General features: G+C 50.1%; 3 protein-coding genes across 3 annotated transcripts in view; 2 read left to right on the top strand and 1 right to left on the bottom strand.

Moving 5' to 3' along the window:
• Positions 1-24,790, bottom strand: part of LOC149342328 (zinc finger MYND domain-containing protein 11) — a 76,053-nt gene extending 51,263 nt beyond the window's left edge. The window contains exon 1 of the mRNA XM_089544622.1: positions 24,636-24,790. The gene's annotated coding sequence lies outside the window, so the exon portion shown is untranslated. The remainder of the gene's footprint in view (positions 1-24,635) is intronic.
• Positions 7,250-8,119, top strand: LOC149342329 (uncharacterized). The gene has a single exon (XM_089546782.1). It carries the CDS (start codon positions 7,250-7,252, stop codon positions 8,117-8,119), a length of 870 nt encoding a protein of 289 aa, XP_089402908.1.
• Positions 24,791-25,533: 743 nt separating the features above from the next.
• Positions 25,534-26,507, top strand: LOC149342327 (ATP synthase subunit b, mitochondrial-like). The gene has a single exon (XM_089544624.1). It carries the CDS (start codon positions 25,643-25,645, stop codon positions 26,444-26,446), a length of 804 nt encoding a protein of 267 aa, XP_089400750.1. The 5' UTR covers positions 25,534-25,642; the 3' UTR covers positions 26,447-26,507.
• The last annotated feature ends 691 nt before the right edge of the window (positions 26,508-27,198 follow it).

Below are 27,198 nucleotides of genomic sequence, written 5' to 3'. Positions count from 1 at the left end.
GCGGTGCAACGCGGAAACAGGATAGACTTGATGCAAATTTCCCCATCAACGCTCCACGGAACGTGGACCTGCGTTTTAGCGAATCGCGAGGGACAGGCCGTATTTCGAGCGGGGCGGTTCGTTCAGCGGAGATGGGGAGAAAGGAGAGCGCAATCAGTAACCGCACGGCGCTTCCGAAGATCCTTCGAAAGGCTGGTGTTTTAAGTACCCTCGGTTCAATCGACGTTAATACGTACAACCGCCACCACACAGCTCATTAGAGATTTCCCAGCTGTATTCATTGTAGTCTTGTAGAGGGAGAGCGCAATCAGCAACCGCACGGCGCTTCCGAAGATCCTTCGAAAGGCTGGTGTTTTAAGTACCCTGGGTTCCATCGACGTTAATATGTACAACCGCCACCACACAGCTCATTAGACATTTCCCAGCTGTATTCATTGTAGTCTTGTAGAGATAATGGCAGTCCTTTCGTCACAATTCATGAAAACCATTCGAGTTCACAAAACGAAAGAGTACTCCTCCGTTTATATGTAATCTTTTAGATCACCCTGGCGCCACAGCAGCAATGTACGGTGTAATAGCGTCCGTTGGCTGATGACGACGCCAATCAAAAGTGCAACCATGTGGCATCATATACAATGCATCCTCGCTACAGTAACGCCGACGTCACCCACGTGACGTCTAGTGTAGGGTAAGAGCCGCCTTCCATGACTCTCCAACAGCCCCGTCCTGCGTCATCCAAGCAGCCACGCTTTATTCCCATTACGCCGATGCCGACGCAACGCTGTCGAACAGTGCACCGCGTACGTTAATGCAAAGCCTCCACTCGGCAACGACGATGTGCGCATGCGCTACGTGCGTTTCAGCAGGTGTATTCCCAAGCATAAAACTCCTGTGGCCGTCTCTTTTATATCCAAGGTTCCCGCGCAATGCGCTGCACAGCTGGCCTGTAACCTCGACTCGTGTAAGGGCGACGACGAAACAAGGAACAAGGACCGACGAACCCTGAACCAACTCTTCTGAACAAGCGCACGGTGAAAGTTAGCGGGGTCGATGCCCGATCAGTGCGAAAGCACAATTCCAGATGGGTAAACCCCGAGCAAGATCTTGCGACGTTTGAGGGTTTATGGAAAGTGAAATAAATGAGTTAAATTAAATTATTATTCGCGACTGGGATTCGAACCCGCAGCGGTGCGAACAGATCACCTCCGTCACGGCCACTGCGCGGGAGCCGAACACGCCTCGTGTTAAACTGCAACACACTCTGGCGTTGTGCATTGCACATCGTCTTTCTCAACTAATACTACGCGCAAACTAATATTAATTCGCGCTTTGAGTTACGTGGCGGTAGTGACAGAGATATGTGCGCTGCATGCGTTGGCGTGAACAACGTTGTGGCAGAAACACAGCACTAGAGCAGTACGCGTTGGCGCTGACAACATTACTGTATAAACGCGGCTCTGGAGCATAGGCCGCCGGTGTACGCTGGGTAAATTGGCATTGACGATGAAAAAGACGCGCATAACTGGCTCCCTGGGTCAGTGGACACATCAACTGCGCTTTCAGGTAGACGTGGCAGTGGTGTCCACCTGCAAAAATATTGTACTCTCGCACAATATTTCGCGCTTAGCAATCGCAAGCAATTGCGATAGCGTTAGGGGAGCCGTGACGGCGAAAACTGCGGCGTCGGCGTCTTTGTGGAGCCTCCACCCGCCAACCGTGGCAGGTGGTGTTTAGGAAGAGTTCTCTCTCTCCTACACCCTCTCTCTTTCGTCTTGTAAGGGAGACGTCGGACTAAGAATGACTCAGCAAAAATGAAAAAAAAAAAAGAAATGATTATGAATAGAAATGGAATCAGAGGATTGGCGGGTGAAACACAACGGAACCATTATTCGAGTAAAAGAAAAATTCTGTCGCATTTCCTCCGCATCAATACAGTTGACCACCCCTCAAATTCTTTTATTTTGTTTTCCTTGCTAGTATAAACGCATCATCAACATACCGATTGCCTCCAGTCACTCCTGCGTGACAGGATTAATAGGAGCTCCGCGGACCAGACGAGCACTGCTCTGGGGTCTTCATTAGTGCGAAGAAAAAGGCACCCTTGCCTCGGGCAGCCCATCCCCTTTTCCTTCCCCGAGCGGGACAGCAGACAAATCGCTTTCAAACAGCGTTTACCCGTGCTCCTTGGCTCATCGCAGAACAACTGTCGTCCGCTTAGCAGAAGACCACATAGTGCGGGCCGCTTGGTCAACGATTGCGATTTTGGCGTCCTTTCTCCGTCTCCTATAGTTTGCACTGTTTCAGTTTTACACACTTTGTCCGCCTTTTGCCTTAACTGCAGTTCCCCAACGACAGGCGAATGCCTGCTCCACAGTCCGCGGGGTGTACGCTCTCTCCACGGGCCTCTTGTGTACACTCCGTGGTAGAAGTCCGAGCCCGGAAGACCACGTGACCCAACCGGCGAGCTCGGATACAACGGGGCGAGCGAACTGACACCTCAGCGCACTGAAACGCGTCCGGTGGAAACAGAAACGGACACTTCACCCTCGCGCCAGTGTTTGGTACCTGCAGGCAACCATACTGAAGTTTCACTTCACGCCACGCGCTGTAAAACAGGCCCAAGCGCTGAGCCCCTCCGGCCCTGTGGAACCTCCACCTGACCACTATGTGAAAAATTTCAACATATCAACAAAATGCGTTAAAATTCTGGTTCCGCGGTTGCCTTTATCGCGCTTCTCCTGCCTTCCTTCGCAATTTTCTTTCTTAGCGAGGATAGCCGTTTAGAAAGAAGAAAATCACTATGTCGCACGTAATTGCTTCCTGAACAGCCTAGCGATGCAATTTACACCTGAATCTCAAAACGAGCGCGTGTCTCTGCCTACAGGAACAGATTTAGGGCTCTGCGCAGCGAAGGCATTGAGCACGTTTAATAATGCATAAATCTGCAAGATCGAAATTCGTCGCATATGCGGTTGAGAAACACGGAAGGCGCCAGGATGTCCGTAGTGGGGTGACGCGGAGAAGAATAGTTGGAGGGGGGGGGGGGGGGGGGGGGGGTAATTTTGGGTATGCATGATACCTTTGTGGCACTGACACTCATGAAGGTAAAATTAATCAGATGCACGAAATACAGCAGGAAAAGCTTTTAAGAGAAATTTTATCAGATCAAATCAATGGGGTGGCTGCATTATCAGGAAACCTCCTGCTCATAATCGGGACCTCAATGAAGTGCTCGTCAAATTGTGAGTCCCATCAAATTTTGGCCCACGTCCGTTTGAAACTCACTATTGAGAAAAGCTTTTGAAAAACACACAGAGGCACCCGACAAACCGGTGCCGAGGTCGCAAAACGTTCAATATAAACCACGGCGCAGCCCTGCTAAAAACGTACCGTACGACTGTCGTGCATTGTCTATATGTAAAGAACAACACTGACCAGTGAAGGAAAGGAACCCGTACGTAGAACGTAGAGAGAGAAAAAAAAAAAAGACACGAAGAACTACAGAAATACTACAACTGACAGTGAAGATCGAGGTCGATCACGTGCAGACTGTAAGGAGTTGGGAAAACAACTTCTGTGACCGTTTTGAGGCCAAGTTGGAGGCATACTGCGGCTTATTAACATAACCTCGTCAGCACGTGTCGTGCTGGTCGCGGGACGTGCAGCCAACGGCGCGCAGGACGTGTCGCAACGGAAACGGAAGTATATATATATTGCAGAGAGTACCGCATACAGTTATACCGCATACGTTCTGCGCCCACAAGTTCGCCGCGAGCGCATCCTCCCTGCTGAGCTGAGGCTTTCCGGGGCGTGGTAACGTCGAGGAGCGGATAGCGTCCGAGGTCCGCGGAGTACACCAAGCGCAAGCTCGGGTCGCACAGACCTGGGGCCGTATTATGTGACGATTCGTTTCACTTATGGCGTATTTCAATCGGCGATCCCGAGCAAGTGTTTTTGCATCGCAAAACCGAACAACGTGTTTCAATGGCGGATTTGTACTCAGATCCCGAGTTTTGATTGCACAGCGATGATTAACTTTCTCCTTCATGGATTTGGAGGGGAGCCCAGGACGACCGATTGGATTACGCCACTAATTTGGTCATGACGTCAACTGTGACGAAGGCAACAGGAGGCGGGTCACGGGCACGGCCGGTATGGCTGCGGCGCCGGTCCACTGCACTCGGCATGTGGACGCTTAATGAAGGAAATGGCATCATGGGGCGTGTTTTGCCACGACCAGCGTGACGTCATACCCAAGGGGCCACGTCACCTGGAGCGGCGACCACTGACGAAGAGGACCAAATGAAATGCGAACGAAATTAACTGTTACATAACACGGCCCCAGCCAGCTCCGTGTCCTACATACGTAAGCAAATGGTAAATTCCGAATGGGAACATTTTGGGGCATATGGAGCAGTGCAACACCGATATAGGAGCGGTCTGGAGTACTAAAATCAGCAATTTGTCGCACTTTGGAGAAATTAAAATTTTCTAAACCTTCTGGAGCACGTAGCTTTTAGTTTCCAGAGTTCGTAGCACCACAACAAGGAGTATTACTCATTTTGGCTTCCTAATATCTCACGGTCGCAAACAATGCCAAAAAAGTTTGAGCATGCACGGAACCAGTACGTTTCCCGATAATGGCAAAAATAATTGAAGACCTGTCAGCTGCATGCTGCAGTTTTGAAGAGGAGGCACATTCGTGAAATACATCCCACAATGTTTGCCTGAAAAGCACGTACAGGCGCGGACATAAGTAAACGGAGCACGCTATTCCGTCGGAAGTGCAATCACGCCTTCTCCATTGGAAATGACGAAACATTGTTTGTCTACAAGAAAGCCCACCAGCCTCCGCTACCAGCATGCGCGTACCACTGCTGGAAATGTCAATTAGGTGACAGGTGAAAAATATTCGAATACATTTGCTTGCTCCGTTTACTTTTGTCCGCGCCTGTATGTTGCATATATATGCGGGCACTGCAGCTCAAATGTGGCTCTTCAGACTTTTTTTACAAAGCTCGAAAAACTTTCCCTGGTTTTCAATTCTGTGACGTTTTCTTTTTGACTTAAGCTTGCTTTACTCAGCAGCGACTAATCAGACTCAACCGTCCCCATAACCTCGTTAGCGAGGGCAGTCCTAATCAATCCCTGCGCTGATGGGTCTTGTTTTTGACATTTCTTCCACCCGCACTAACCCCGCATGACGTACAGCGCACCTTCAAGTTTCATTTTTTTTTACACGGCCGGAGTTGCCATCCATGTAGCACAACTGAAACGGATGGCAAAGTGCAAACGCCGCAACTCCATTCAGCTACTTATAACGAACTATCGGCTATAACGAATGAAGTCGATGTGGAAACTACGAGGCGCATTATAGCTTTAGCACTGTGCCTTGGATAGAACGAACGTCACTCGACACTCATCACGTCTCAATCGTGCCGCGGGGTATCGACTCGATATTATTCGGTGCTAGAGAGCACCGTAGTAGTAGATCGTCTGAAGTGCACCACGCCAATCACTCATTCCTTCGAAAAAGAAAGAAACACAACGTAGCTGATACTGCCAGCCCACTTCGCCAAACCTGCGCTATACTGCACGGCTCTTGGCCTAATGTAAACGAGGGCGGGTCGTGGTCACCGTCCGCCACGCGGACGGAGACTGATGCGCTTTGAGTTTCGCAGGGACGTCCTTTCCAAACGTCTCTGCCATTTATTCGGCCCAAATTTTTCGGCACTGATCGACGGAAAACAAAGCGTGCTGTTTAAGAACTGCTAGTTCCGATAGCAACGCGGTTAACAGCAGTCGGTCCACGTGCGCCCCACAAGGCGACCGCGTGGAGGCATCCCGTCGACCACCTGCTCTCTTCGTATCTCTACCGCCATGCCGGAAATGGGGGCGGATTAACGGCCAGAGGTTCACGAGATAGCATATTCGGCGAATTTAGGCTTCGACGCAAAACAGTCCTAAAGGCCAGGAGCCTGTCCCCATCGGCGGCCGGAGGCCGTGCAAGGAATGCATCGCGAGCCACGTGACCCTCAAGGACGTGTGCATACGCAATGGGCGGGGTTTCCTGCGCCAGCGACCAGTGTCGCGGCACCTTCTGATATGTCAAACTTAATTTTCCCAGAGGGAATGGGAGACTTCCCTAAACATCGCGTTTCCTGTCATATTAATAAATCGTTGAGTCACTGGCTCGGCGACCACCACCCAATGTGCGAGCCTCTAAGGCCGGACGTTTCGCTTACCCGGTCAACGCTTACACCCAGGGTCGACTCCCGCAGTAAATCAAACACAACGCAGTTATAGCATAGTGCGATCCGCTACCATGATCCGCTTCCGCGGGTCGCCACTGCGCATGCGCACATCGCCCCGAGGGCGTCGGATGGCGCCAGCTGCCGGCAAGCTGCGGGCCCGCCTGCCATGTCGGGACCAATCAGCGCGTACGCACTGGCGACGCGCGGTAGGGGATTACGGTAGCACATCGCGCTACGCTATAAGTAAAGACTAAATCACACCGTGATATGCTTCCGCGAGGCTACTGCGCATGAGCAGATCGCCCCGAGGGCCGTCGCGACAGCCCATAGTGAACCATTTCTGAAATACGGACACACTTCTTGTAACGTATTCCGGCAGAAATAGAGAGAGATACCATATCGTTACCATGTTTACGTTACCGTGTTACCGGACGCCGAACTTTCCGGTTAGCGCTGCGCACGGGAGAAGACGTTTTAGCACACCGTCTCTACCGTAACAAGTAACCGTAAGGCCAAAACGAATGATGATGATCGCAGATGCCCCATCATTAACTACAAACAAAAATACGCATGCATTGCAAGCATTTCTTTGCAGTAAGATGCTACATACTCTTTAATCATCTTCTCTGCACATCAATACGTGCACACTACTTTTCTGCTAATGGCCGGCTCAGCGACTTCAAAAATACCCTGACCTGTAGACAATTTTACTACACAAAACTACAGTGGCTGGGAAGTGATTACCGCGGAGCGGCCCCTATAAGAGCTGCTGACGCTGCCTGGCGATGCCGCCGCGAGGTGGCGCTCGATCCTGTTTATACGTCGCGTTGAGCGCTGCTACAGTGAGTGTCCATGTGCTGCGGCCTTTGAACGTGTGCTTTCCGAGTTTTTTTTTTTTTTCTCGCGTCGAATCAGCTATACTCGGGAAAAAGACTGCGATTCGCTGTTCGTGCTTCCCTTGTTAAGTTTGGTTGCCGTGGTTTACGACGAGCACGATGAGCCGGCGTCAAAATCATTGCTTTGTGCCCGGGTGCACGAGTGGGTACAAGTCGTGCAAAAAGAAGTTATCCCTGTTTGGAGTTCCGAAGGAGGGGTCCGTTTTTCAGCAGTGGCAACGAAACATACCGAGAGCGGATAAGCCACTTGATCGCAACGCAGCCGTCTGCGAGCTGCATTTCGATGGGCAGTTTGTGTCACGGCACTTCGAGCATACCATTGATGGCCAGACAGTGCGCTTGGACCGTAGCAGACCTATTCTTCTGCCGGGCGCTGTTCCAACAGTATTCCCCAATGTGCCTAAGTACCTTTCGAAGCCAGTTCCAAAGAAAAGGACGCCTAAAGGAAGGTCCGACTTGCAGCACCCGGTGCCATCAAAAAGGTCACGAAAGGATGAGCCGCAGCGACTGCCTTTGCAGGAAGATTATATGTCTGCCCCCGTCGACGACACACACTCGTATGACTACAAGAATGTAAGTCTTCCGTCCAGTCATTGGGGGAAGCACGTGTTGAGCGAAGAACCACTAAAGGTCATCTATAGTGTGTGCCTAGCAGTGCCGAACAACATGAGCGTTCTGAAAGCCGAGAAAATAGTGGTTTTTGTTTCCAAGGATGGTGTGGTGAAACATGAAGTGTTCGTGCGAGGTGCTCCAATCGCGATGGAAAATACAGGTGATCCAGCCTCTCTGCTGAGCGCTGTTGACACTGCCTGTGCTTGCGCTGGAGTGGGGTCTTTGGATGAATTCCCATTTGCATCATCGAGTAAGAACTTGACAGTATGGAATGAAGCACTGTACAATAAGCTCTGCAGAGGAATTTCAGGCTCTGAAGAGAGATGCTGCATAAAATGCAAATACCTCCTTCAGTAACGAAGGAGGAAGTAAAGAAAGCCTTAGGAGCAATGCAAAGAGGGAAAGCAGCTGGTGAGGATCAGGTAACAGCAGATTTGTTGAAGGACGGAGGAGAGATTGTGCTACAAAAGCTAGCCACCCTGTATACGCAATGCCTTGTGACCTCGAGAGTACCAGAAGCTTGGAAGAACGCTAACATTATCTTAATTCATAAGAAAGGAGACGTCAAGAACTTCAAGAATTTCAGACCAATCAGCTTATTGTCTGTTGCCTACAAGGTAATTACTAAGGTAATCGCTAATAGAGTCAGGACAACCTTGGACTTTAGTCAACCAAATGATCAGGCAGGCTTTCGTAAAGGATACTCGACAATAGATCACATTCACACTATCAATCAGGTGATAGAGAAATGCGCAGAATATAACCAACCCCTATATATAGCCTTCATTGATTACGAGAAAGCATTTGACTCAGTGGAAACCTCAGCTGTCATGCAGGCATTGTGGAATCAGGGTGTAGAAGAGTGCTATGTGAAAATATTGGAAGATATTTATAACGATTGCACAGCTCCTATAGTTCTCCATAAAGTCAGCAATAAAATTCCAATACGGAAAGGTGTCAGGCAGGGAGACACGATCTCGCCAATGCTCTTCACTGCCTGCTTACAGGAGGTATTCCGGGGCCTGAAATGGGAACAGCTGGGGATAAGAGTTAATGGAGAATACCTAAGTAATTTGCGATTCGCTGATGACATTGCCTTGCTAAGACACTCATTACATGAACTGCAAAGCATGATCAATGAATTAGACAGGCAGAGCAGAACGGTGTGGCTAAAAATAACATGCAGAAAACCAAAGTAATTTTCAACAGCCTAGCAAGGGAACTGCAGTTCGCAATTGGTAGCCAGGTGCTGGAAGTAGTAAGAGAATATGTCTATTTAGGGTAGGTAGTGACAGCTGATCCAGATCATGACAGGGAAATAACTAGAAGAATAAGAATGGGGTGGAGCGCATATGGCAGGTTATCTCAGATCATGAATGGCAGCTTACCAATATCCCTGAAGAGAAAATTATACAACAGCTGTATCCTACCGGTACTCACCTATGGGGCAGAAACGTGGAGGCTAACAAAGAGGGTTCAGCTTAAGTTAAGAACAACGCAGCGAGCTATGGAAAGGAAAATGATAGGTGTAACGTTAAGAGATCGAAAGCGGGCGGAGTGGGTGAGGGAACAAACGCGGGTTAATGACATCTTAGTTGAAATCAAGAGGAAGAAATGGGCTTGGGCAGGGCATTTAATGCGAAGGCAAGATAACCGCTGGTCCTTAAGGGTAACGTAGTGGATTCCAAGAGAAAGCAAACGTAGCAGGGGACGGCAGAAATTTAGGTGGGCAGATGAGATTAAGAAGTTTGCGGGGATACAGTGGCGGCAACTGACAAAGGACAGGGTTAATTGGAGAGACATGGGAGAGGCCTTTGCCCTGCAGTGGGTGTAGTCAGGCTGATGATGATGACCTTAGGAAGCTTTTGATTAATCAGATATGCAGAAAAAAGAAACAAAAAATGCGACCAAGCTCTGCCAAGAAAATCAAAGCAAAAGCTGAAGCAGTGCGCCGCCTCAGGACTAAGGTGAAAACTTTAGACCAAGTAATTTCTCAACTGCAAGAGCAGAAAAAAGAAATTGAAGAATCTTCATTTCAGAAGAAGATTGACACGCTACCACCTAAACAAAAGGCAGCTATCAAGCAGTGCTTTGAAGCTGGGCGACACAAGTCTCCGAAAGGCATGCGCTACAGCCAAGAGTGGCTATTGGAATGCATAATCATGCACATGAAGAGCCTGCTGCTTTATGAACATGTCCGCAGAGAAAAAAATACTTGCTCTGCCCAGCTGAAGCTGCCTTAAAAAATACAAGAGGCAATATGAGAGCAGCTTCGGATTCAATTCTCATGTTTTGTCCGGCATTAGGAAGAAGACAGAAGAATGATTTTGAGTGCCATGGGGGGCTTATAATTGATGAGATGAAGCTCGCTGAAAACTTGGGTGTTGCAGGAGGCAGTGGAATAATTGAAGGCTTTGTGGACCTCGGTCCCTTTACCCCTGATTCCGACAAAACTGTCCCATGCGACCACGGGTTAGTGGTAATGTTTCAGCCACTGTCAGGCTCGTGGCACCAGATTCTTGGCGTGTTCGCCTCTAGGGGCAATGTTTAAGCACCACTGCTCTCAAAGATAATTCTGGAAGCGGTGATGCTAGCTGAAAATGCTGGACTACGAGTTGACTATGTGACATCTGATGGAGCGTCGTGGAACCGTGCAATGTGGCATCAATTTGGAGTATCGGCAAAAGGAAAATCTATCAAGCCATCAGCCCCTCACCCCTCTGATGTTGACCGGCGCCTGTTTTTATTTCCGACTTCCCACATTTGGTGAAATGTGTACGAAATCGGTTTATAAAGGCAGGCTACAAGACTCCAGCAGGCCATGTGGATGTGAAAGCAGTTAAGGTAGCCCATGAACTGGACAAATGTGCTACAACTCTCAAAGCTATGCCAAAGATTAATGATGTGCATCTTAGCCCTAATAATTTCGAAAAGATGAAAGTGAATTATGCTTCTCATCTTTTCAGTTCCGAAGTCCTATGTGGCCTTTTTTTCTACAAGACCCAAATTGACAAGGCCTGCGACTATCGGCAGCAGACAGAACATTTCATAACGTTCATGCAGAAGCTGATTGCCGTCATGACATCAAGACTCTCAGCCAATGCCCTCAGACCGAATTCTGTAGGGGAGCAGGTACTGAAAGATTCTCTGCTTTACATCAGTGAATGGGAGGCCGTCACAGACCCCACAAAAGCAGGTCTTTTGTCATCAAGTACAGCAGAAGGATTGAAGGTTACCCTGCAAGCAACGTTGGAGGTTCTGATGTACCTGACAGAAAAAGTGGGTTACAAATACCTTCTAACTTCACGCCTAAGCCAGGATGCAATAGAGAAGTTGTTCGGCATAATCCGCCAATTTTCAGGATGCAATGATCATCCGACATCCGCACAATTTCTGACTGCAGTTAACTGTCTGAGCTTCAATAATTTAGTTAAAGCTCTGGACACAGGCAGCTGCTCAGGAGGCGCACTCATGTCCCTTGTAGGAACAGCTGAGGCAGCCAGCCGAGTGGATGACTTAATTGGAGCAGGACGAATAGATGAAGCCTCCAGAGTACTGGAAACGTCATCTCTGTGCAGCGATCATTCTTACCCACAGCAAAACAGTGACGCCAGGCTCGTATTTTATTTGGCTGGCTATATAGCCCGGCGTAAAATATTGACAACAAAATGCCAGGACTGCTTTGAGCAGTTGCTGACATCAGCTGAGGACTCGGATGCAGCCCGCTCATCATTTACTCAGTTTTGCGACAAAGGGGGACTTCTGTAACCCTCAAAACAGCTTTTTTCGTTTGTTGAAGCCTTGGAGGACACCTTCACTATGTGGTTCAGCTGGCATAAGATTCAAAGGGACAGCTGCGCTGATATTTTGCACTGCATGCAAAATGTGCCCTCTACTGGATGTGATGCTCACAAAGAATCCTTGACCAGCAACATAGTGATGTTCTCTTAGTTTTAACACGGCTTCACTTCTATGTCAAGTCTCTCAACAAGGAAAGAACATGCACCCGAGAAAAGAAAAAATATCTCAAGATGCGTCGAACCACGTAGCAAGAAACTAAGAATGTTTGCTACTCGTTTTCCCAAAGCCTTCACATGCTGAATAAAATGAATAGTAGCGAAAAGGACAAGTGGATGTATTTCATTTTATGCTCACTTTGCCTGAGCAGCGCCATAATGCCGGTCTTTTATTAAGTTTCAATTATCTGCAGCATGCCAGCAATTCTAAATTCAAATGCATGTTAGGCCAAGTTTCAGTGAATGAGTTAAGAAAAAATGCGACTCAATGATCTACAAGAGGCAAACAAAGCTGAAAAGCAACTACAATCAGCCCATTTTCTCAGTATTACTGAGGGGACAATTTCGCGATGGGTATCTCTTTCTGACTTCACATAGATGGCATCGGCAAATTCACGCATTGCCCGGGTCAGAGTCGCTACCCAAAGAAATAAACAATAATAACACTACAAAGCTCAGATTTTTTTTTTTTTTTTGACAGAATGCATCGAATGACTTTACTATACCTGCATTTAATTTAAAAAGGAATGCAGAAGACGCAGCTGACAAAAGGCACCGCGACGACAGCAAAATTGCCGGGACGCCCCGGTCACCGCCGCGGACCGCCGCTCCCCGCCACTTGAGCGGAGCATCCGCGAACTCCACACGGGCGGCCGCGTCGTGCTGACACTTCCCCTATTCCAGCCACTATAACAGAACGCACTAAGCTTGCGTAAGCTGCGCTCAGTGCGTTTGCGAACGCTGTAAAAAATACGCAACTACAAGTACACCTTTTGTTTACCTTGCGCAGCGTCGCTTTTGTGGATGTTTGGATGCATGATTTGGATGGAAACAGTGGCGCCAAGCGCCTCAACTCAGGTCTGGAGAAACTTTTTTCTTCTGAATTTAGGGGTGAATATGACAAGCATTACCAGAATGTTTTTGTTTTTCAAGGAAGAAAACTACGAAAATAGCGGGAAATGTTAAAGATGGCACAAAAATTAGTGCTGTCGTTGCTATTTTGGCTATGTACGCGGATAGTTAGGCTTAACAGCTCGAAAATCGCTGAATTATCTAAACTACACGGGCTAGTTGTCACTTAAACCGCGACGTATGAGTGAGAGTATGCGAATTAAGAGCGAATGCCTTCATTTAGATCGAGAAATGGCGCCGAAGAATGTGGCAGCGATGCTGTGTTTGGTCCGAAGCGGCAGTGCAGGGTGCCGCCATGTTTGTTTACAAACGAACGCTAACTCTCCGCAGCACTAAAAAAGATTCCGTAAAGTCTCCAGCAGCACAGTTGGTCCAACAAGGGGTCTCAGCGAAGCCATCCATTTTCGATATTGGGCCGATTATGCTTGGGGTGACTTAATCTTTCACGGACCACGATGCGCCGGTAACGAATCGAAAACATATACATATATGAACACTAAACAGTACACCACGAACGACTGCCGCACAACACAGACGAGTTTAGCAGGACTAGGATAAGCAGGATTGCAATTCATGCAGTAGCAACGTATGTACACGTCATACAAGATACACCCCACAGACGAAAAGTAGCTCTCACGGTGCGATGGCGTATCCAGCTCCCATCCATTCGGGTACAGCGGCTCTGGGCGCCATAGCGGGCGACGGGGTCGAAGAGTAGGAGGCATTCGAAGCTGCAGCAGACGGTACGGGGTCCCATGCAGGGTTCACGAGGAGACGCAGATCGGTGCGACGACTCTACTACGCTCTATGCATGCCCATCAAGAGGGTCCGGGATTAAATAGGCTTCCGCCACGCCTTCCCGCCTTTTTCGACCAATCCCGTCATCGGGTTGATTCCGGTGTTCGTTGTTGTCCCAATCGTAGTCTTGAAGATGCGCCGAGGGCTCTCATTCGACCATTCCCCAAGGGAGGAGGTTTGACGTCAGCGCAGGGGCTGGACGGAGCTGGACGGAGCAGGGTGTACATTTGGCCCATGTATTTCCTGAACTTTTTCGTCAGCAAAATAATACCTGTGCTACACGGGTACTTTCGAATGACATCTGAGTCGAATGGCAGTCGAGACTTGGAATGGCATTCGAACTCGACGGGCTCCCGCGGTGCTACACGACACTTTCCAAACGCATTCGAAAGCCTCAGCTCGTTTTCAGTGTACAACGACGACGACGGTCACACTAGTCCGACAACGGCACTATCACGGCGAACAGCAGCATGTGATTATTGTGAACTATCTAGTTCACTTTAATATTATTGTAGTGGGACAAGTTTTTTGGCTAAACGACACCGACTAATCCGATCGGCGGACGGTCAGCCTTCATGCCCTCGGGAGTTCGGCGGCTGAACGAAAACACGCGGATGAGGTGTGCGAATACATGCGCGCTTATACATTATCCATATTGGAAATGAGCGAAACGAACGGCTATATTTCACATGTGCACACTTGGACACTCACTAGCGATAACCACTTGCCAAATTAATTTCAGTCGACGACGACTCCGTTCCCTTCCGCGACGACTAGGCCTAGCGAGTCCGCAGCGTTGGATCGGTGATTGCGGTGGTTGTGAAGAACGAATTCACAAGTTTTAGCGAATGCAAATGACCAACGAGTGTAGTTTTGACAACAGCGACATGAAATCAACTATTGCTTACATCGCAGGACGCGCATACGATGAAAGGGAAGCGGCGGTGTGACTCGGGCTGCCGAGCAGTGCTTTACGGCCAGCAGCAGTCGTCGCCGTCGCTAGCTTGTGGGTAGCAAGTTAGGTCGTTTCAGTTAAAGCAAACGGTCACCAAACATATTTCTGGATAAAGTAGTTTAAAATAAAGTACTGGGAATGTCGGAGGAAGCCGGAAAAATTAGCGAGAAGCGCCGGTCCTACGCGATGTCAACAACCCGGCTGCCAGGTGTTTCTCAGGCGAGCGATCGCGTCGGCGCTTCCCACAGATCGTCGCGCTGCGTAAACAAGCACGGGTACAACCGGTAAAAAAAGAAGGGATTATTTAATAGAACTAAAGCGCATATTTCGTTTAATGTCTTGCAAACGAGCAGAAGCTGACATGGGCGTCCGGAGGGGGGGGGGCAAGGGGGGGCGGCTGCACCCCCCTGGAAAATCACTCACTCGAACCGTGGGTGATGGCCGCACGCCAGGGGCGGTGGTGCGCTCAGTCAAAAGGGTAAAAGCAGCCCCGCATGGTCACATCTGCGAAATGCCGCGTCCGGGCGTGCGTCGTTCCGCCGTTTTCAAACCACGCCATCGTTAGCTCTACTGAAGGGCGACCTGTTCCAGACATACAGCGGCACCGGCGAGCATGTGTTTCGAGCCGCCTTGAGATGGGTGTCTGTTTCTTTGATCTCTAGAGAGATAGCGACACGGAGGCAGACAGTGCACGGGGCATCTTGTTTTCGCCTATCGTTACGCCGGTCACCGATGAATTCTTAAGGAGGGAAGGTAAAATCAGCCGTGTCCACCCCCGCTTTGTCGGGCTGCTCAGGGGCAAGCGGGCGATGAGTTGGCGCCGCCGCCGCTCGCTGTCTCCTCCGATCCACGGGTAGCGCAGTTCGGTAGAAGCGCCGCTTTCAGAATCTCCGGCAAAGGGGATTAGCTGCTTTTGTTCACGGCGACGCAGTCTCCCGAGGCGCCCCCACACCAGCGTTCTTTGCGTCTTCTGCGAAAACCAGCGCCTTTGGTCAACGCAGCCCGATGGCGCCTGCCTGGCTCGCCTGTCACCTCTGGCTGGGCCTCAAATCACAACAGCGCCCATGTACTGAGCGTGTCAGTGCATGGTAAAGAGACCCAGGTGGTCGACATTACCCGGAACTCTGTACTACTCCATCCCTCATAGCCTGAGTCGTTTTGGGGCTCTGAACCCCATAAAAACACAAAAACAAATTTTCCGACTGGAGTGGCGAGTGTCCCTTCCCCTCGGAAGTTGCGCGGCGTTCCTTTCACCCCCAAAGTGCGCATTCGGGGATACTGCGGCAAGTAAGCCCTTGCACGTGTGCGCGCCTCTGTGTTTGTGCTTGGGTGTTTTTAGTGGCCGGTTGTCAGCGAAGCTGAGAACAACCAAGACAGCGGACGAGAAAACGACGAGCGGAGAGCAGTGTGTGTGCGGTTGCTCGACTGTGCGGATGCGCAAGCAAGATGGAGCGAGGTGTATGAAGCTGCGAGCGTGCATTTATCTTGTAAATAAGTTTTCGTTGTATATATAGTCATCTTTTGTTTTCAACGTACGCGTTCAACAGTTTTTCCAATCAATGTGTATGATGAGTGTGCACCGAGAGCGTGTAATGAAGCACAGAAGTGAATTTATCACACGTGTAATTACGCAATTCGCCCAGAAAAATCCGAGGCGCCTACAGTTGCTGTTCAAGGAAGACTGACTGAGTGACTGTAGTTGCGTGTTTGTGAACATATTGTGCTGTGTGCTGGTCATCAATCCGGGTGAGTCGAGAACCCGTATGCAGCAAGACTGAGCACTCTTCTCCACGAAGTGATATAGCATCTTTTTGCATTTTTATTAATTTTAGTTGTTTCTTCGTTGATAAACTCCAATGTACCTCTCCTAGCCGCGCTTTAATTTGCTGTTTGTAATTTTTCTTTCATGTGTGCATTTTGTTTAATTTTTATTTATATATAAATAAATAAATTTACTCCGCAAATAGCGCCTTTCTGCTACGAACATACCCCCCCCCCCCCCCCCCCCCCCGGGGCACCAACGGGGCCCCCCCCTGCAAAAAATTCTGCGGACGCCCTTGGAAGCTGACGCTGTTCATACGCAGCGATGTAAACAGCAGTATGAGTGCAGTCGTCCTCATCGGCGCACTCCTGGGGAAATTTCATGCACACGCGATAAATGTTCATTGGTGACTATTATCTGCAAGCACTCACTAAGACAGAAAACGAGCTATTTGCTAAACAAACAGCAGAAAAAAGTGAGCAGCGGGTAGAAATGAAGAGCCACAGAACCGAAAACAGTCGCGCGACTGTTGGGCTGTGGGCGGGGCCAAGCGACGGCGGCGGCGGTGACTGCTATTGGTCGGTTCAAGCTGTGTTCGCGTTTCGAAGGCATTCCAAAATCTGGAATGTCTCCGCCGAGCTCCGTCGACTCGAATGTCATCTGAACCGAATGCCATCGAAAAACTTCGTGTAGCAGCGTAAGTTCGGCAGTCGAGTCGAATGACATTCGGTTGGAAGGCATTCGAAACAGCCGTGTAGCAGGGGTATTAGGTGCAGCCTGACTTTCGCAAATCAAATTTCTCGCCGGGGGGAACGGGGGGGGGGGGGGGGGGGGGGGATTAGCCGCGCATTGGCAGCGATTTCCGGAATAATCCACGCCGCTGCTGTACCCGCCATAGTAGGCGCTGCCAGTGTCTGTGAAGGCGGCAGCACCTTACGTCCCCGTGCTATTGTCCCCCTTGCCCCCGAAGTAGGTTCCTGCCGTCTCTCTTGAATACCGGCCACGCATTTCCATCAATGCAAATGGCACCCGTGTGCTGTGCGATGTCACTGGGCGTGACTCCAAGCAGTCGAAATCCATCCGGAGCGCTCCAGTACGACGCCTCTCAAACCCGGACTGGAAATGACACAGACCTGAAAGATCGCTTCATGCCAATACTTGTTCAAGCAAGCTCGAGCAAGAACTTCTTTCAGGCCATTTTTTTTTTTTTTTTCACCAAGAACGACGATGGCAGCAAACAAGTGAGAATCAAGTGGTTCCCGGCGCACGCGGGCGAGGCGTCAGACCGCAACGCCAACCACAACGAGACGGCACACGCCGAGGCGCGCGCGCTAACGGACCGCACCTCGGTCGACTGGCCGCTGTGGTGCAGCACCAATGACCGAATACAACGAAATAACCAAGGCGTTCCGCCTAGCTCGCAGAACCCTTCCAGCTTCCACCCCCTTGCTCGGGGCTCAGTCGAGAGCAAGCCGTTTTATTCAGACAGCTACAGACGGGCTCACTCCCCAGCCCGTCGCTGTTGCACAGAATGTATCCCGAGACGCACCCGACAGACAAATGCAGAGTCTGCCGAACGGAGACGGCCGGCTTCGCATACATTCTGTGGAATTGCAGCAAGTACCAGGAAGAAGCTAAGTCTGGGAGGATCCCGCCGCGACTGGAAGTAGCCGCAGGGAGCGACAAACAAAAGGAACAACTTTGGGCCGTCCGGCAGGTCATCGAGGCGCTGGCCCGGCAGGGACCCAGCGAGCCGGCAACGGCGAGCGGGGACCCAGGCCGCGCGGCCGGCGCCCAGAGGACGACGTAGGCCCCGTCCGGAGCGCGCGTTCTACTGCAGGCCCCAAATAAACGTTTTAACAATCCAACAATCTCTTTCTCTCATGCGTTTATAGGCCGCAAAGCCCAATGTTTAGCGGCGCGGCAGTGGAAAATCTGTGAACTGCTGGCATGTTGGCACCACGCCAGGGGCTGTTGCATTCTGCAACGCTCATACGACGCGGCCGAGACCAGACCAGTCTTCATCGGTTTTGCGAAGTGCGACAAACCGCGTAAGAAGCTATAAAGAGAGGGAGATAAATGGGACCCGTTCGAGCAAGGCCAGCGTAGCTTGTTCATGCAAGAGGACTGCTCTTGAAACCCGACGCAGCGCCGACGATTTCCGGACACTCCGAAAAACGCTGCTGAAACGAGCCTCGGAGGGCAGCGTTAAGCGTCGGCGTGCTTGGAAGTGATTGTGTACTGAACCCAGCGTCGTTTCATATATCAGTATGTTGCTCAGCAGTCGTCGCTGCACTGTAATTTCAATTCCAGATTGTTAAACATTTCTTGGTGACAAATCGCGCAGACAGACAGCCATGCTGACGTCTGCGGACCCGACATCGCAGCTTGCTGCGGTGACTCGGGCTGTCGACGTCATGTCCCGACGTGACCAATCTAGTGCAGTGCGGCTCCGCGTAATTGCCCAGGGACCCAGCGGGGTCTAAAACTCGCAGCAAATAAAGTTTTTCTGCAGAAAAACTTTATTTGCTGCGAGTTTTAGACCCCGCTGGGTCCCTGGGCAATTACGCGGCGCTGGGTCTAAAACTCGCAGCAAATAAAGTTTTTCTGCAGAAAAACTTTATTTGCTGCGAGTTTTAGACCCCGCTGGGTCCCTGGGCAATTACGCGGAGCCGCACTGCACTAGATTGGTCACGTCGGGACATGACGTCGACAGCCCGAGTCACCGCAGCAAGCTGCGATGTCGGGTCCGCAGACGTCAGCAGGACCTCCCAGTCCTCCCAGCTCGAGATGGCGTGCTGCCCGATCGCTACGCGCACCCGCTTATGAAATTCCCATCGGCTGACGCAACAGTTAGCAGCCTCCACTTGAGCTTCATTACTAACGGGCTTCCTCCATAGGCCATATTGGAAATCAGCGCGAGGTGTACAATAAGCACTGGCGGGCAAGGACCGCTCTACAGCACCCCGGCACGCAGATCGAAAATCGTAAAACGATTTTCTTTTAGAGCGAGAAGCTCTACTCCTCCCGTGCCGAGCTTGAAGGTAATCTGGAACTTAGATTTGACCGCTAACGGGATGGATGGAAAAAACATTATTGCTGATAAATATAAGGTGTTCTTGACCCACGAGTCACTGGGCGCCGTGATCGATCCTTGGTCCAGGATGCCGCACTTGACTGCAGCCATCGTGGCTCGGCGTACAAGAAATCGCTGCGCTTCCTCGTCCTCGCTGGCCAGCAAGTGCTCCCACTGCATCACACTCGGGTTGTTTATTCTTGGCTCTGTCTTCGGGCAGGTCCATGTGACATGCTCTAGTGTAGGTTTACACTGATACCACAGACATTCGTCTGCATATTGTGTAGGGGAAATCTTGTGTAGCTTGTGCAGGTACGGGTAGGTACCTGTTTGTAGTCTGCGCCAGTCTACCGCCTCCTCTTTGGTAAGCCTTTTGTGTGGGGCTTGTTAGCGTTTCCGCCGATTCCTGTAATGATCGAGTATATTGGGTGCGTGGGGGTAACTGTGTCAAAGGTGCCCGTGGTGCAAAGTGTTGTCTGCTCGGTTGACGTACCCTCGAGCTAACTCGTCTGCTGCCACATTGCCCCTCATCCCCTCATGTCCGGGAACCCATACTATACTATGTTTAGTGTTTTTGTGCCTTCTCGTCGTGGTGTGTAGAATATGATTGGCGATGCTGTCGATCCTGCCTCTTGTGTAGTTTCTACATGCTTGTTTGGAGTCCGTCACTATAGTGAGGTTGTGCCCTGTTGCGTTGCCGTGCGATATTGCCAGAGCAATGGCGGCTTCTTCAGCTGCTTCTTGCGCTGGATATTTCTTTCCCTCCTTCGTCTGTTACAACGGCGATCGTTTTGCTTTGGTATCGGTACTTTGCTGCGTCCATGTAGACTACACTGGGATTGTCGCTGAGTTCCCTGCTGAGTGCTCGGAATCTGGCTTGTCGTCTTTCATGGTGTATATTGGGGTGCATGTGTCCAGGTATGGGTCTTACCCGGATGTTGTTTCTGTCTTCAGTACTAATCTGTTCCTAGTCTCTTTGTGTGCCTATAGAGGTAGCCGTAATTTCTCCAGTAGGTGTCTTCCCGTTCTGGTTTGAATGAGTCGGTCTAATTGCGCACTACGTTGCGCTTCTCGTAGTTCGTCGAAGGTGTTCGATACTCCCAGTGCCATTAGTTTTTCGGTTGGTGTGGACACTAGAAGTTTGAGCGCCGTTTTGTACGCTTTGCGTAGTATGGTGTCGATTTGTAGTCTCTTGCTTGTTTAGTTCGTGGTAGGGGAGGCTGTACGTTACGCTGCTCGTGACGAGGCTGTCTATGAGCCTTAGGGTGTCCTGTTCTCTCATCCCCTTCTTTTTACTGCTGACTCTTCGCAGGATTCTGGCGACTTGCTCTGTTGTATTCTTAATAGAGGCGATGGTTTTGCAGCCGCAAGTACCTTGACTTTCGTTTTCTCAGGTATTGTCTATAACGGGAAGCGCGCCGTATGTGATGATGATGATGTCCTCAGGCTTAATGACGCATACCCACGGCGGCGGATTGGCCAGGGTGCATAGCTGTGCAAATGGCGCGTGGCAGGTGCCTCGATCTTCACCTTCACTTTCGTTGCCACAGCTGCGCGCTTCGCAGTCACGTCCACCGCTGCGCCGACCGCCGCTCTGGACGCTCGCTCTTGCGTGCACTTGGGGCACGTGATGCATCACGTGATTTGCTCTCTCTGAAATATTTTGCGCTCGCTGAAGTCTTGAAAAGAAAAAGATGAACCAAAGCTAAACCGTGTCTAACCACGCTTAACAGAGCTTTCGCTCTGTATATCCTGGCTCAGCTGAGTTGGGCCACAGCCACCTTTTTCTCTTCAAATGTTCCATGCTATAGTGTAAATGTGGTCAAATGCGGTTTCAGATGAGCAATCAATAAATGAATCCTCAAACTTAGTTCCCTCTCATAATGTTCACGACTGTACGTATATTACTTAGCACACAATCGCTTCAATCGCTGGCCGCGTTCGCCTCAGCCATCACTAAAGCCTGTTTCACATGGAAGCGAATATGCTAGCGAAATCTGCCGCCGCGACGGAAAAACCTGTTTTGAGTCGTCGCTGCGACGAGCGGCGAGGTTTCAACAAGTTGGAAATTTTCGCCGCGACGCGCCGCTCAATCGCTCAGTCGCTTGCATGTGAACCGGCCTTAACGCGGGTTCGATCCCGGCCGCGGCGGTCGAGTTTCGATGGAGGCGAAAGTCTAGAGGCCCGTGTACTGTGCGGTGTCAGTGCACGTTAAAGAACCCCAGGTGGTCGAAATTTCCGGAGCCCTTCACTACGGCATCCCTCATAGGCTGAGTAGCTATATGGGGCGTTAGGCCCCGTAAACCATACACCAAACCTCAGCCCCCCCCCCCCCCCCCCCAACAACAACAACAAGAAAAAGTTCCTGGACACATTTCATACCGTCGCCACCATCCCACTCTGCTGAAATCAACGTCGATGTCTGTCCGCGCTTGTACAATGCCGCGCTACAACATTAGCGTAAAAACGGCACAAGATGCGAAGGAACACCTATGATAGCCAGCCAAAGGGTTTCTGTATCGTGCAGCGTCATTTTTTGTTGCAGACTAAGCGATCGCCACGCCAGAAAAAAAAAAAAAATATTGATCCGTTTTAGCCGCCGCGAGTACGATAACCTTCGAATTACGCTAGGCTGTACGGGTACCGTATAAGTGCGCGCCCAGCGGAGGTGTTCGTTCCACGTGGCTTGGAAGAGGAGTCGACAGGTTGTCTGTCAGGCGCACGACCCGGGCTTATCCGGCCGCAACCGTCGTTCGCGCTTATGCGAGTAAGATACGAAGATACGAACAGAACGGACAAAAAGCTAACAACCACACATGCAACGTCCGGTTCCAATAGACGATGGTAAGGCAACAGATGCAACCCGTAACCTGATCCTCGAGCGAGGTAATTCCTCGTCCAAACCAAATACCTCTCGTACAAGAATACAAAATACGTACTGCTCTAAAATCGCTGTAATATTCATCGAACCAATCCCCGCTCGCTTCCGCAAGTTCAGTGCGATAGGCCGTTCGAGTTAATGGATTCATTAGAGCGAAGCGGCTTGCCTTTATTGCAACGTCGCTAGAATGAAGCAGCCTAAGCGCGTTCGAAGGACGCTGTAATCCGTTATCTCGCTGCGATATCAGCGGGTACGCGCAGAAAGCATAGGTCGCACAAAATATCAGGTACTCTGTAGAGGCACTATACAGAGCCCCTAGCTATATGCTCAGTTCACAGCTCGTTTTTCTGTGCTTCGCCGAATCTGCGGTTAGAAAAGATATCACAGGCTTGCCTGAAAGCATTTTACACTACACCGAGTTTTCAAAAGGTGGCCCAATAGTGTGGAGTGAGGTTAACTACGAATGTGATATACATGTATGATATGAACAGTGGCACCTAAGTAATAACATGAGCCAACGGTGGCGTCATACGATTCTCACAGCAGATCTGACAAGATTTCCGGCATAACAGAGTAAATTACGAGCTCCAACCATAGTGGCGTTTCTCACCTAAGCCTAGATGGCGGAACGTACAGCCTTGTATCCAGAAAGGCAACGCACCGACAAGCCTCGGGAACGACACCACTGCAAACTTTATGCTTGAGCGCTTCGGCTCGAAACAGTTGCTAAAAGCCGAGATCCTGCCGCGATCCCTGTCGGAAGTTCACGCGACGTGGCGCCGCGGTTACCTTTCCTGTTTATCGACATGGCGTGGTTCTTTGCCCCTTTTGAAACTGCCGCTTGTATTGAACGGCAGGCCCGATTCTAATCACGCCGCTTTACAGTTAGCAAAGTTTAACCTGAATTTCGGTAAGCAAAACGCCACTACAGAAGAACGAGTACGCCCAAAATTGTTTCCAAAACATGTTTTCCCGTAACAATCATTCGAAGATCTGGGTAGGGGGGAGCTAATATCAGCTGATACAGTTCAATGCAGCGCGAGTTAGCGACATCGCATGTTGATACGGGATGCATCATACCTAGCAAAGCGTAGTTAGCTGTGTATATACCATATGACGTTTTTTTTTTTTTTCATTATTTTGAGTCGCTGTGTCTTCCAGCAGCTTCATTAACTGCACCGAGGGTTATGTCAGACCGGTATGAAAAAATCTCTTTGAATGGTCAGTCAACGCCAGAGGCGACTAACGGAACTAATACGTGTATGTGCAGCAAAGAAAAAAAAAACAAAGCAGTGCATATAAAACACCGCTACGTAACTATTCTGGTTTTTGTCCTCCGTATAACTGAACAACTGTGGAAGCCTCATTAAATCGGCAGGAAAATTTTTCTCAAAACCGCTACTTACATGGCAGATTTAAAGCACTCCGGTAAACGCTTTAACGGGATCGAATTAGTGGTGCCATAAATATAGTATAGTATAGTATAGTATAGTATAGTATAGTATAGTATAGTATAGTATAGTATATAACGCACGCAACCAAGTACGCCACAGCCAGCGCAGCGGGCAGAGATGACGGACACTGGGCGGCCAAAAGAGCGAGAAATAGCTTCGAGGAACCGTCCGGAAACGCCGGGCGAGCCAACGACGTGCGTACGGGCCGGCACTAAGAACCGGTTGATTGTTCCTGTGCCCCAAATTGACGCTCAAGTGCCGCACCTCGGTGGTTGTGAATCAGTCTACACAGCCAAGCCTCCCGCGTGCATACATATTTTTTCTAAAAGAGTCAAGTTTGCTCACGAGGTGCGATTCAACATCTCCCTCAAGCAATCTCTTATGTTCCTGCGTTTCCTATTTTTTTATGTCAAGGCATTCTGTATACCAGGTGCTAGGTGCACGCAAGAGCTACAGCGTAAACGTGTGATGCTCTCTGCTTTCTGTTTGCTTTCCGTCGTCGCCGATATGCGCAGTTGGACTCGCAGCGTGGCCCACACCAGCGGCGGCGCGCTCTCGACTCGCACAACCCAGCTGCTCTGCCTCTGACCGATCGCAGCGGGAGAAGCAGCACGTTATAATCCTCCTACTCCCGAGTTCTGTGCTGGCCGCTCAATGAGGCGTGCGCAGCAGGATCGAAGGCGGCGATCCGAGGCAGGATGCGGCGCGAACGCTGTCACATGCTCGCGCGGACGGTATGCCCTCTCGGCGGCCCCGCTGATGTGTCCATCCACGGGTTATCACCGAAGAAAGTGATCTAGGAACAGGCACGCACAGCGCAGATGCACACAAAGGCACACGCTCAGTCCGCGAGCATTTGTTGATATCGCTAGGGCGAGTTGGGCCGCACGCGCGGCGGGGGGCGCCCCGCGCTACGCGGCCGCCGTTGGGGCCGAGAGGCAACGAGGACGGTGTAACGGAGACGAGGCAAAGTTCACGCCTCGAAAGGAACCGAATCCGTGTCAGAAAAGTGAACTTACGTTTGGCGAAGCCCGAATGGCGCGAAGGTAACTCCGTCTGTGTACGTCTGCCGGAGCTCTGGGGAAGCGCAGAAATTGATTACGTCACGATATTGTGCTCTCTCGCCGAACCAGCCCAAGAACAAAAAGTACAAAGCGATAAAAAGCGTCACGGACAGAGCGGTTGGCTGAGAGCGCTGGGAGCGAGCTCACGGCGGGAGAAATGCGGAAGAAAAAACTAAGAGTCGAAGCGATGCAAGATAGGAGAACCCCGAGAAGAGCTTGCGGGCTCTGGTGCTTCCTAACTTCGCCAACTTCGCTTTGTCAATTTTCCTTTTTTTTTTTTTTTTTCTGGCGGCTGCAGCCTTGCTGCGCAGTGGTAGCAGTGGTGTCGCGTCAACTCCTTACAGACCTTTGCCTTGTGTACGCTGCAAGTTTTTGGCTTCTCATTGCGTTATCTACTCTGAGCAACAGTATTGAGCAAAGAAGAGTTTTTCGCAAGTTCAACCTGACAACAAACAAGAAAAAATAAACTAACGGCGCAAACGACACAGTACTAACAGGCACTGATACGCGCAAAAAGGTGTAACAGATATAATCCTGTTAACTTGGATACGCCCCTTTTAGTATAGCTTTTTCTTTTTTTTTTTTGTGAGGGCGATTATGCCTCATAATGAGAGTGTAAACGTGTAAATGCCGTAAATTTGTAAACATAGACAGTGCAGTGCTCCTGTTCAAAAAAAAAAAATCGCGTGCAGGTGGTACATATTTAAGATACTTTTAAAATAATTTTGTTTCAGAAGTGTTTTTTTTTTTTCATGAAATGCAGCACACTGCTTTTGTTTTTTATAAAGGTTGTTGTAAACGTATTGGCTTGACCACTGACCACATCGACATTAATTTAACCGGCACAACCGCATTGCCAGGGACATCACTTCACGTCTCCTCCTAGCGCCTCCTAGGCAGAGGACGTTCGGGGTCAACTTTTCCAACGTTTAGTGTCTCCGAAGTGCTTCGAAACATCAAATATGTTGCAGTTTGCCGCAATTAAGCACCTCTCTCGACTTCCTGCGGCTACCATCTTGAGGGTATCAGTGCCAGCAGCATCATCTCGTTCATCGAGCACCCAACCTACCTTCACTAAAGATGGCCGTGAAATCCTTCACGTCCCGAACGAGCCCCCCGAGCGAGACTTGGTGAACTTCCCCCGACTCAAGAGGCCGCTGTACCCAGGCAAGGTGAGAATGGGCTTCATCCCAGATGAATGGTTTCAAGCGTTCTACCAGAAGACTGGCGTCACCGGTCCCTACCTGTTCGGCACCGGATTGGTAGTCTACTTGCTTTCCAAGGAAATCATGGTTGTGGAGCACGAGTTTGTTACTGGCGTCACTCTCGCAGCGATGGTGTGCTACGCCGTCAAGAAGTTTGGACCTGGGGTGAGGGCCTACCTGGAGAAAGAGGTCGACAAAGAAGAGCAGACGATCGACCAGTTCCGACTACAAGGCATCGAGGACTACAAGGACTACATCAAGCAGGAGGAGTTAGCCCAGTGGCAGGCGCAGGGACAGAGCCACCTGTTCCAGGCGAAGCGCGAAAACGTAGCGCTGCAGCTCGAAGCCGAGTTCCGCAAGCGCCAGATGACCGTATACAACGAGGTAAAGAAGAGGCTCGACTACCACCTCGAGGTGCAGAACGTCACGCGAAGGCTGCAGCAGAAGCACATGGTCGACTGGATCGTCAACAACGTTCTCAAGAGCATCACGCCGCAGCAGGAGAAGGACTCGCTGCAAAAGTGCATCACCGACCTCAAGAGCCTGGCGGCCACGGCGTAGAGCCGGTCTCTTGTGCGGGAAAAGGGAAAGCAGCAGGAATAAAGGTCGTTAGGCTGTACTATTCTCGCTTGATGCCCTGCTTTCTGGTCGCGCTGTTCAGGCGGCCGCCGCCCTGCAATGCAAGGGTGCGGCTTCCGTGTGGTCGTGCGGGTCCCGTACCTTTCGGCACTGTCCTATGAGCAGCGCGCTTAGTATCGTCAAGGAAACGCTTAGCTTGCTCCAACTGAAATGCTACACTTTGTGCGAGACAATGTCATGAGCCCTTCTTACTCGGTGGTCATCCAATACACACGTCCGTGTAGGTCCTAATATTTGTTGTAATTCAATGCAACGCACTTTAGCCAACATTTTTTTGGAAGAACAGGTCGCTTTGTTCCTCTTGCTCATGCTTTACTCAGTTATGTTCTGCAAGTTAAACAGCCAGCTTGCCATTAACCTGTGCATATATTTCTGCTCAGTGAAATTTTCTACTGTTCTGCTACCACCTGTCATTCAGTAATCAGCATAGACGACTGAAAGCTATACATTCTTTTTTTGCTAGCTGCTCAAGGCTTTTTTTTCCAAATGTTACTGTTACAAGAACATGCTTGAAAACCAACAGCTAAGGTTATCATGCACTGAAGAGCGAAAATTCTCAGCAAACAAGTTTCTGCAGTTAAATCTCTTTCAGTTGAGTTTTCTGGAAACAATCAATGGCAGCAATACATGAGCAGCATATACCAACATCAAAAACTAGTGTTGTACTGAATGCT

Source organism: Amblyomma mixtum, chromosome 5, assembly GCF_055824585.1.
Source record: "Amblyomma mixtum isolate Tamu chromosome 5, ASM5582458v1, whole genome shotgun sequence".
NCBI lineage: Eukaryota > Metazoa > Arthropoda > Arachnida > Ixodida > Ixodidae > Amblyomma > Amblyomma mixtum.
The sequence above is the reverse complement of the archived record's forward strand: the minus strand, read 5'-3'. Positions and strand labels throughout refer to the sequence as shown.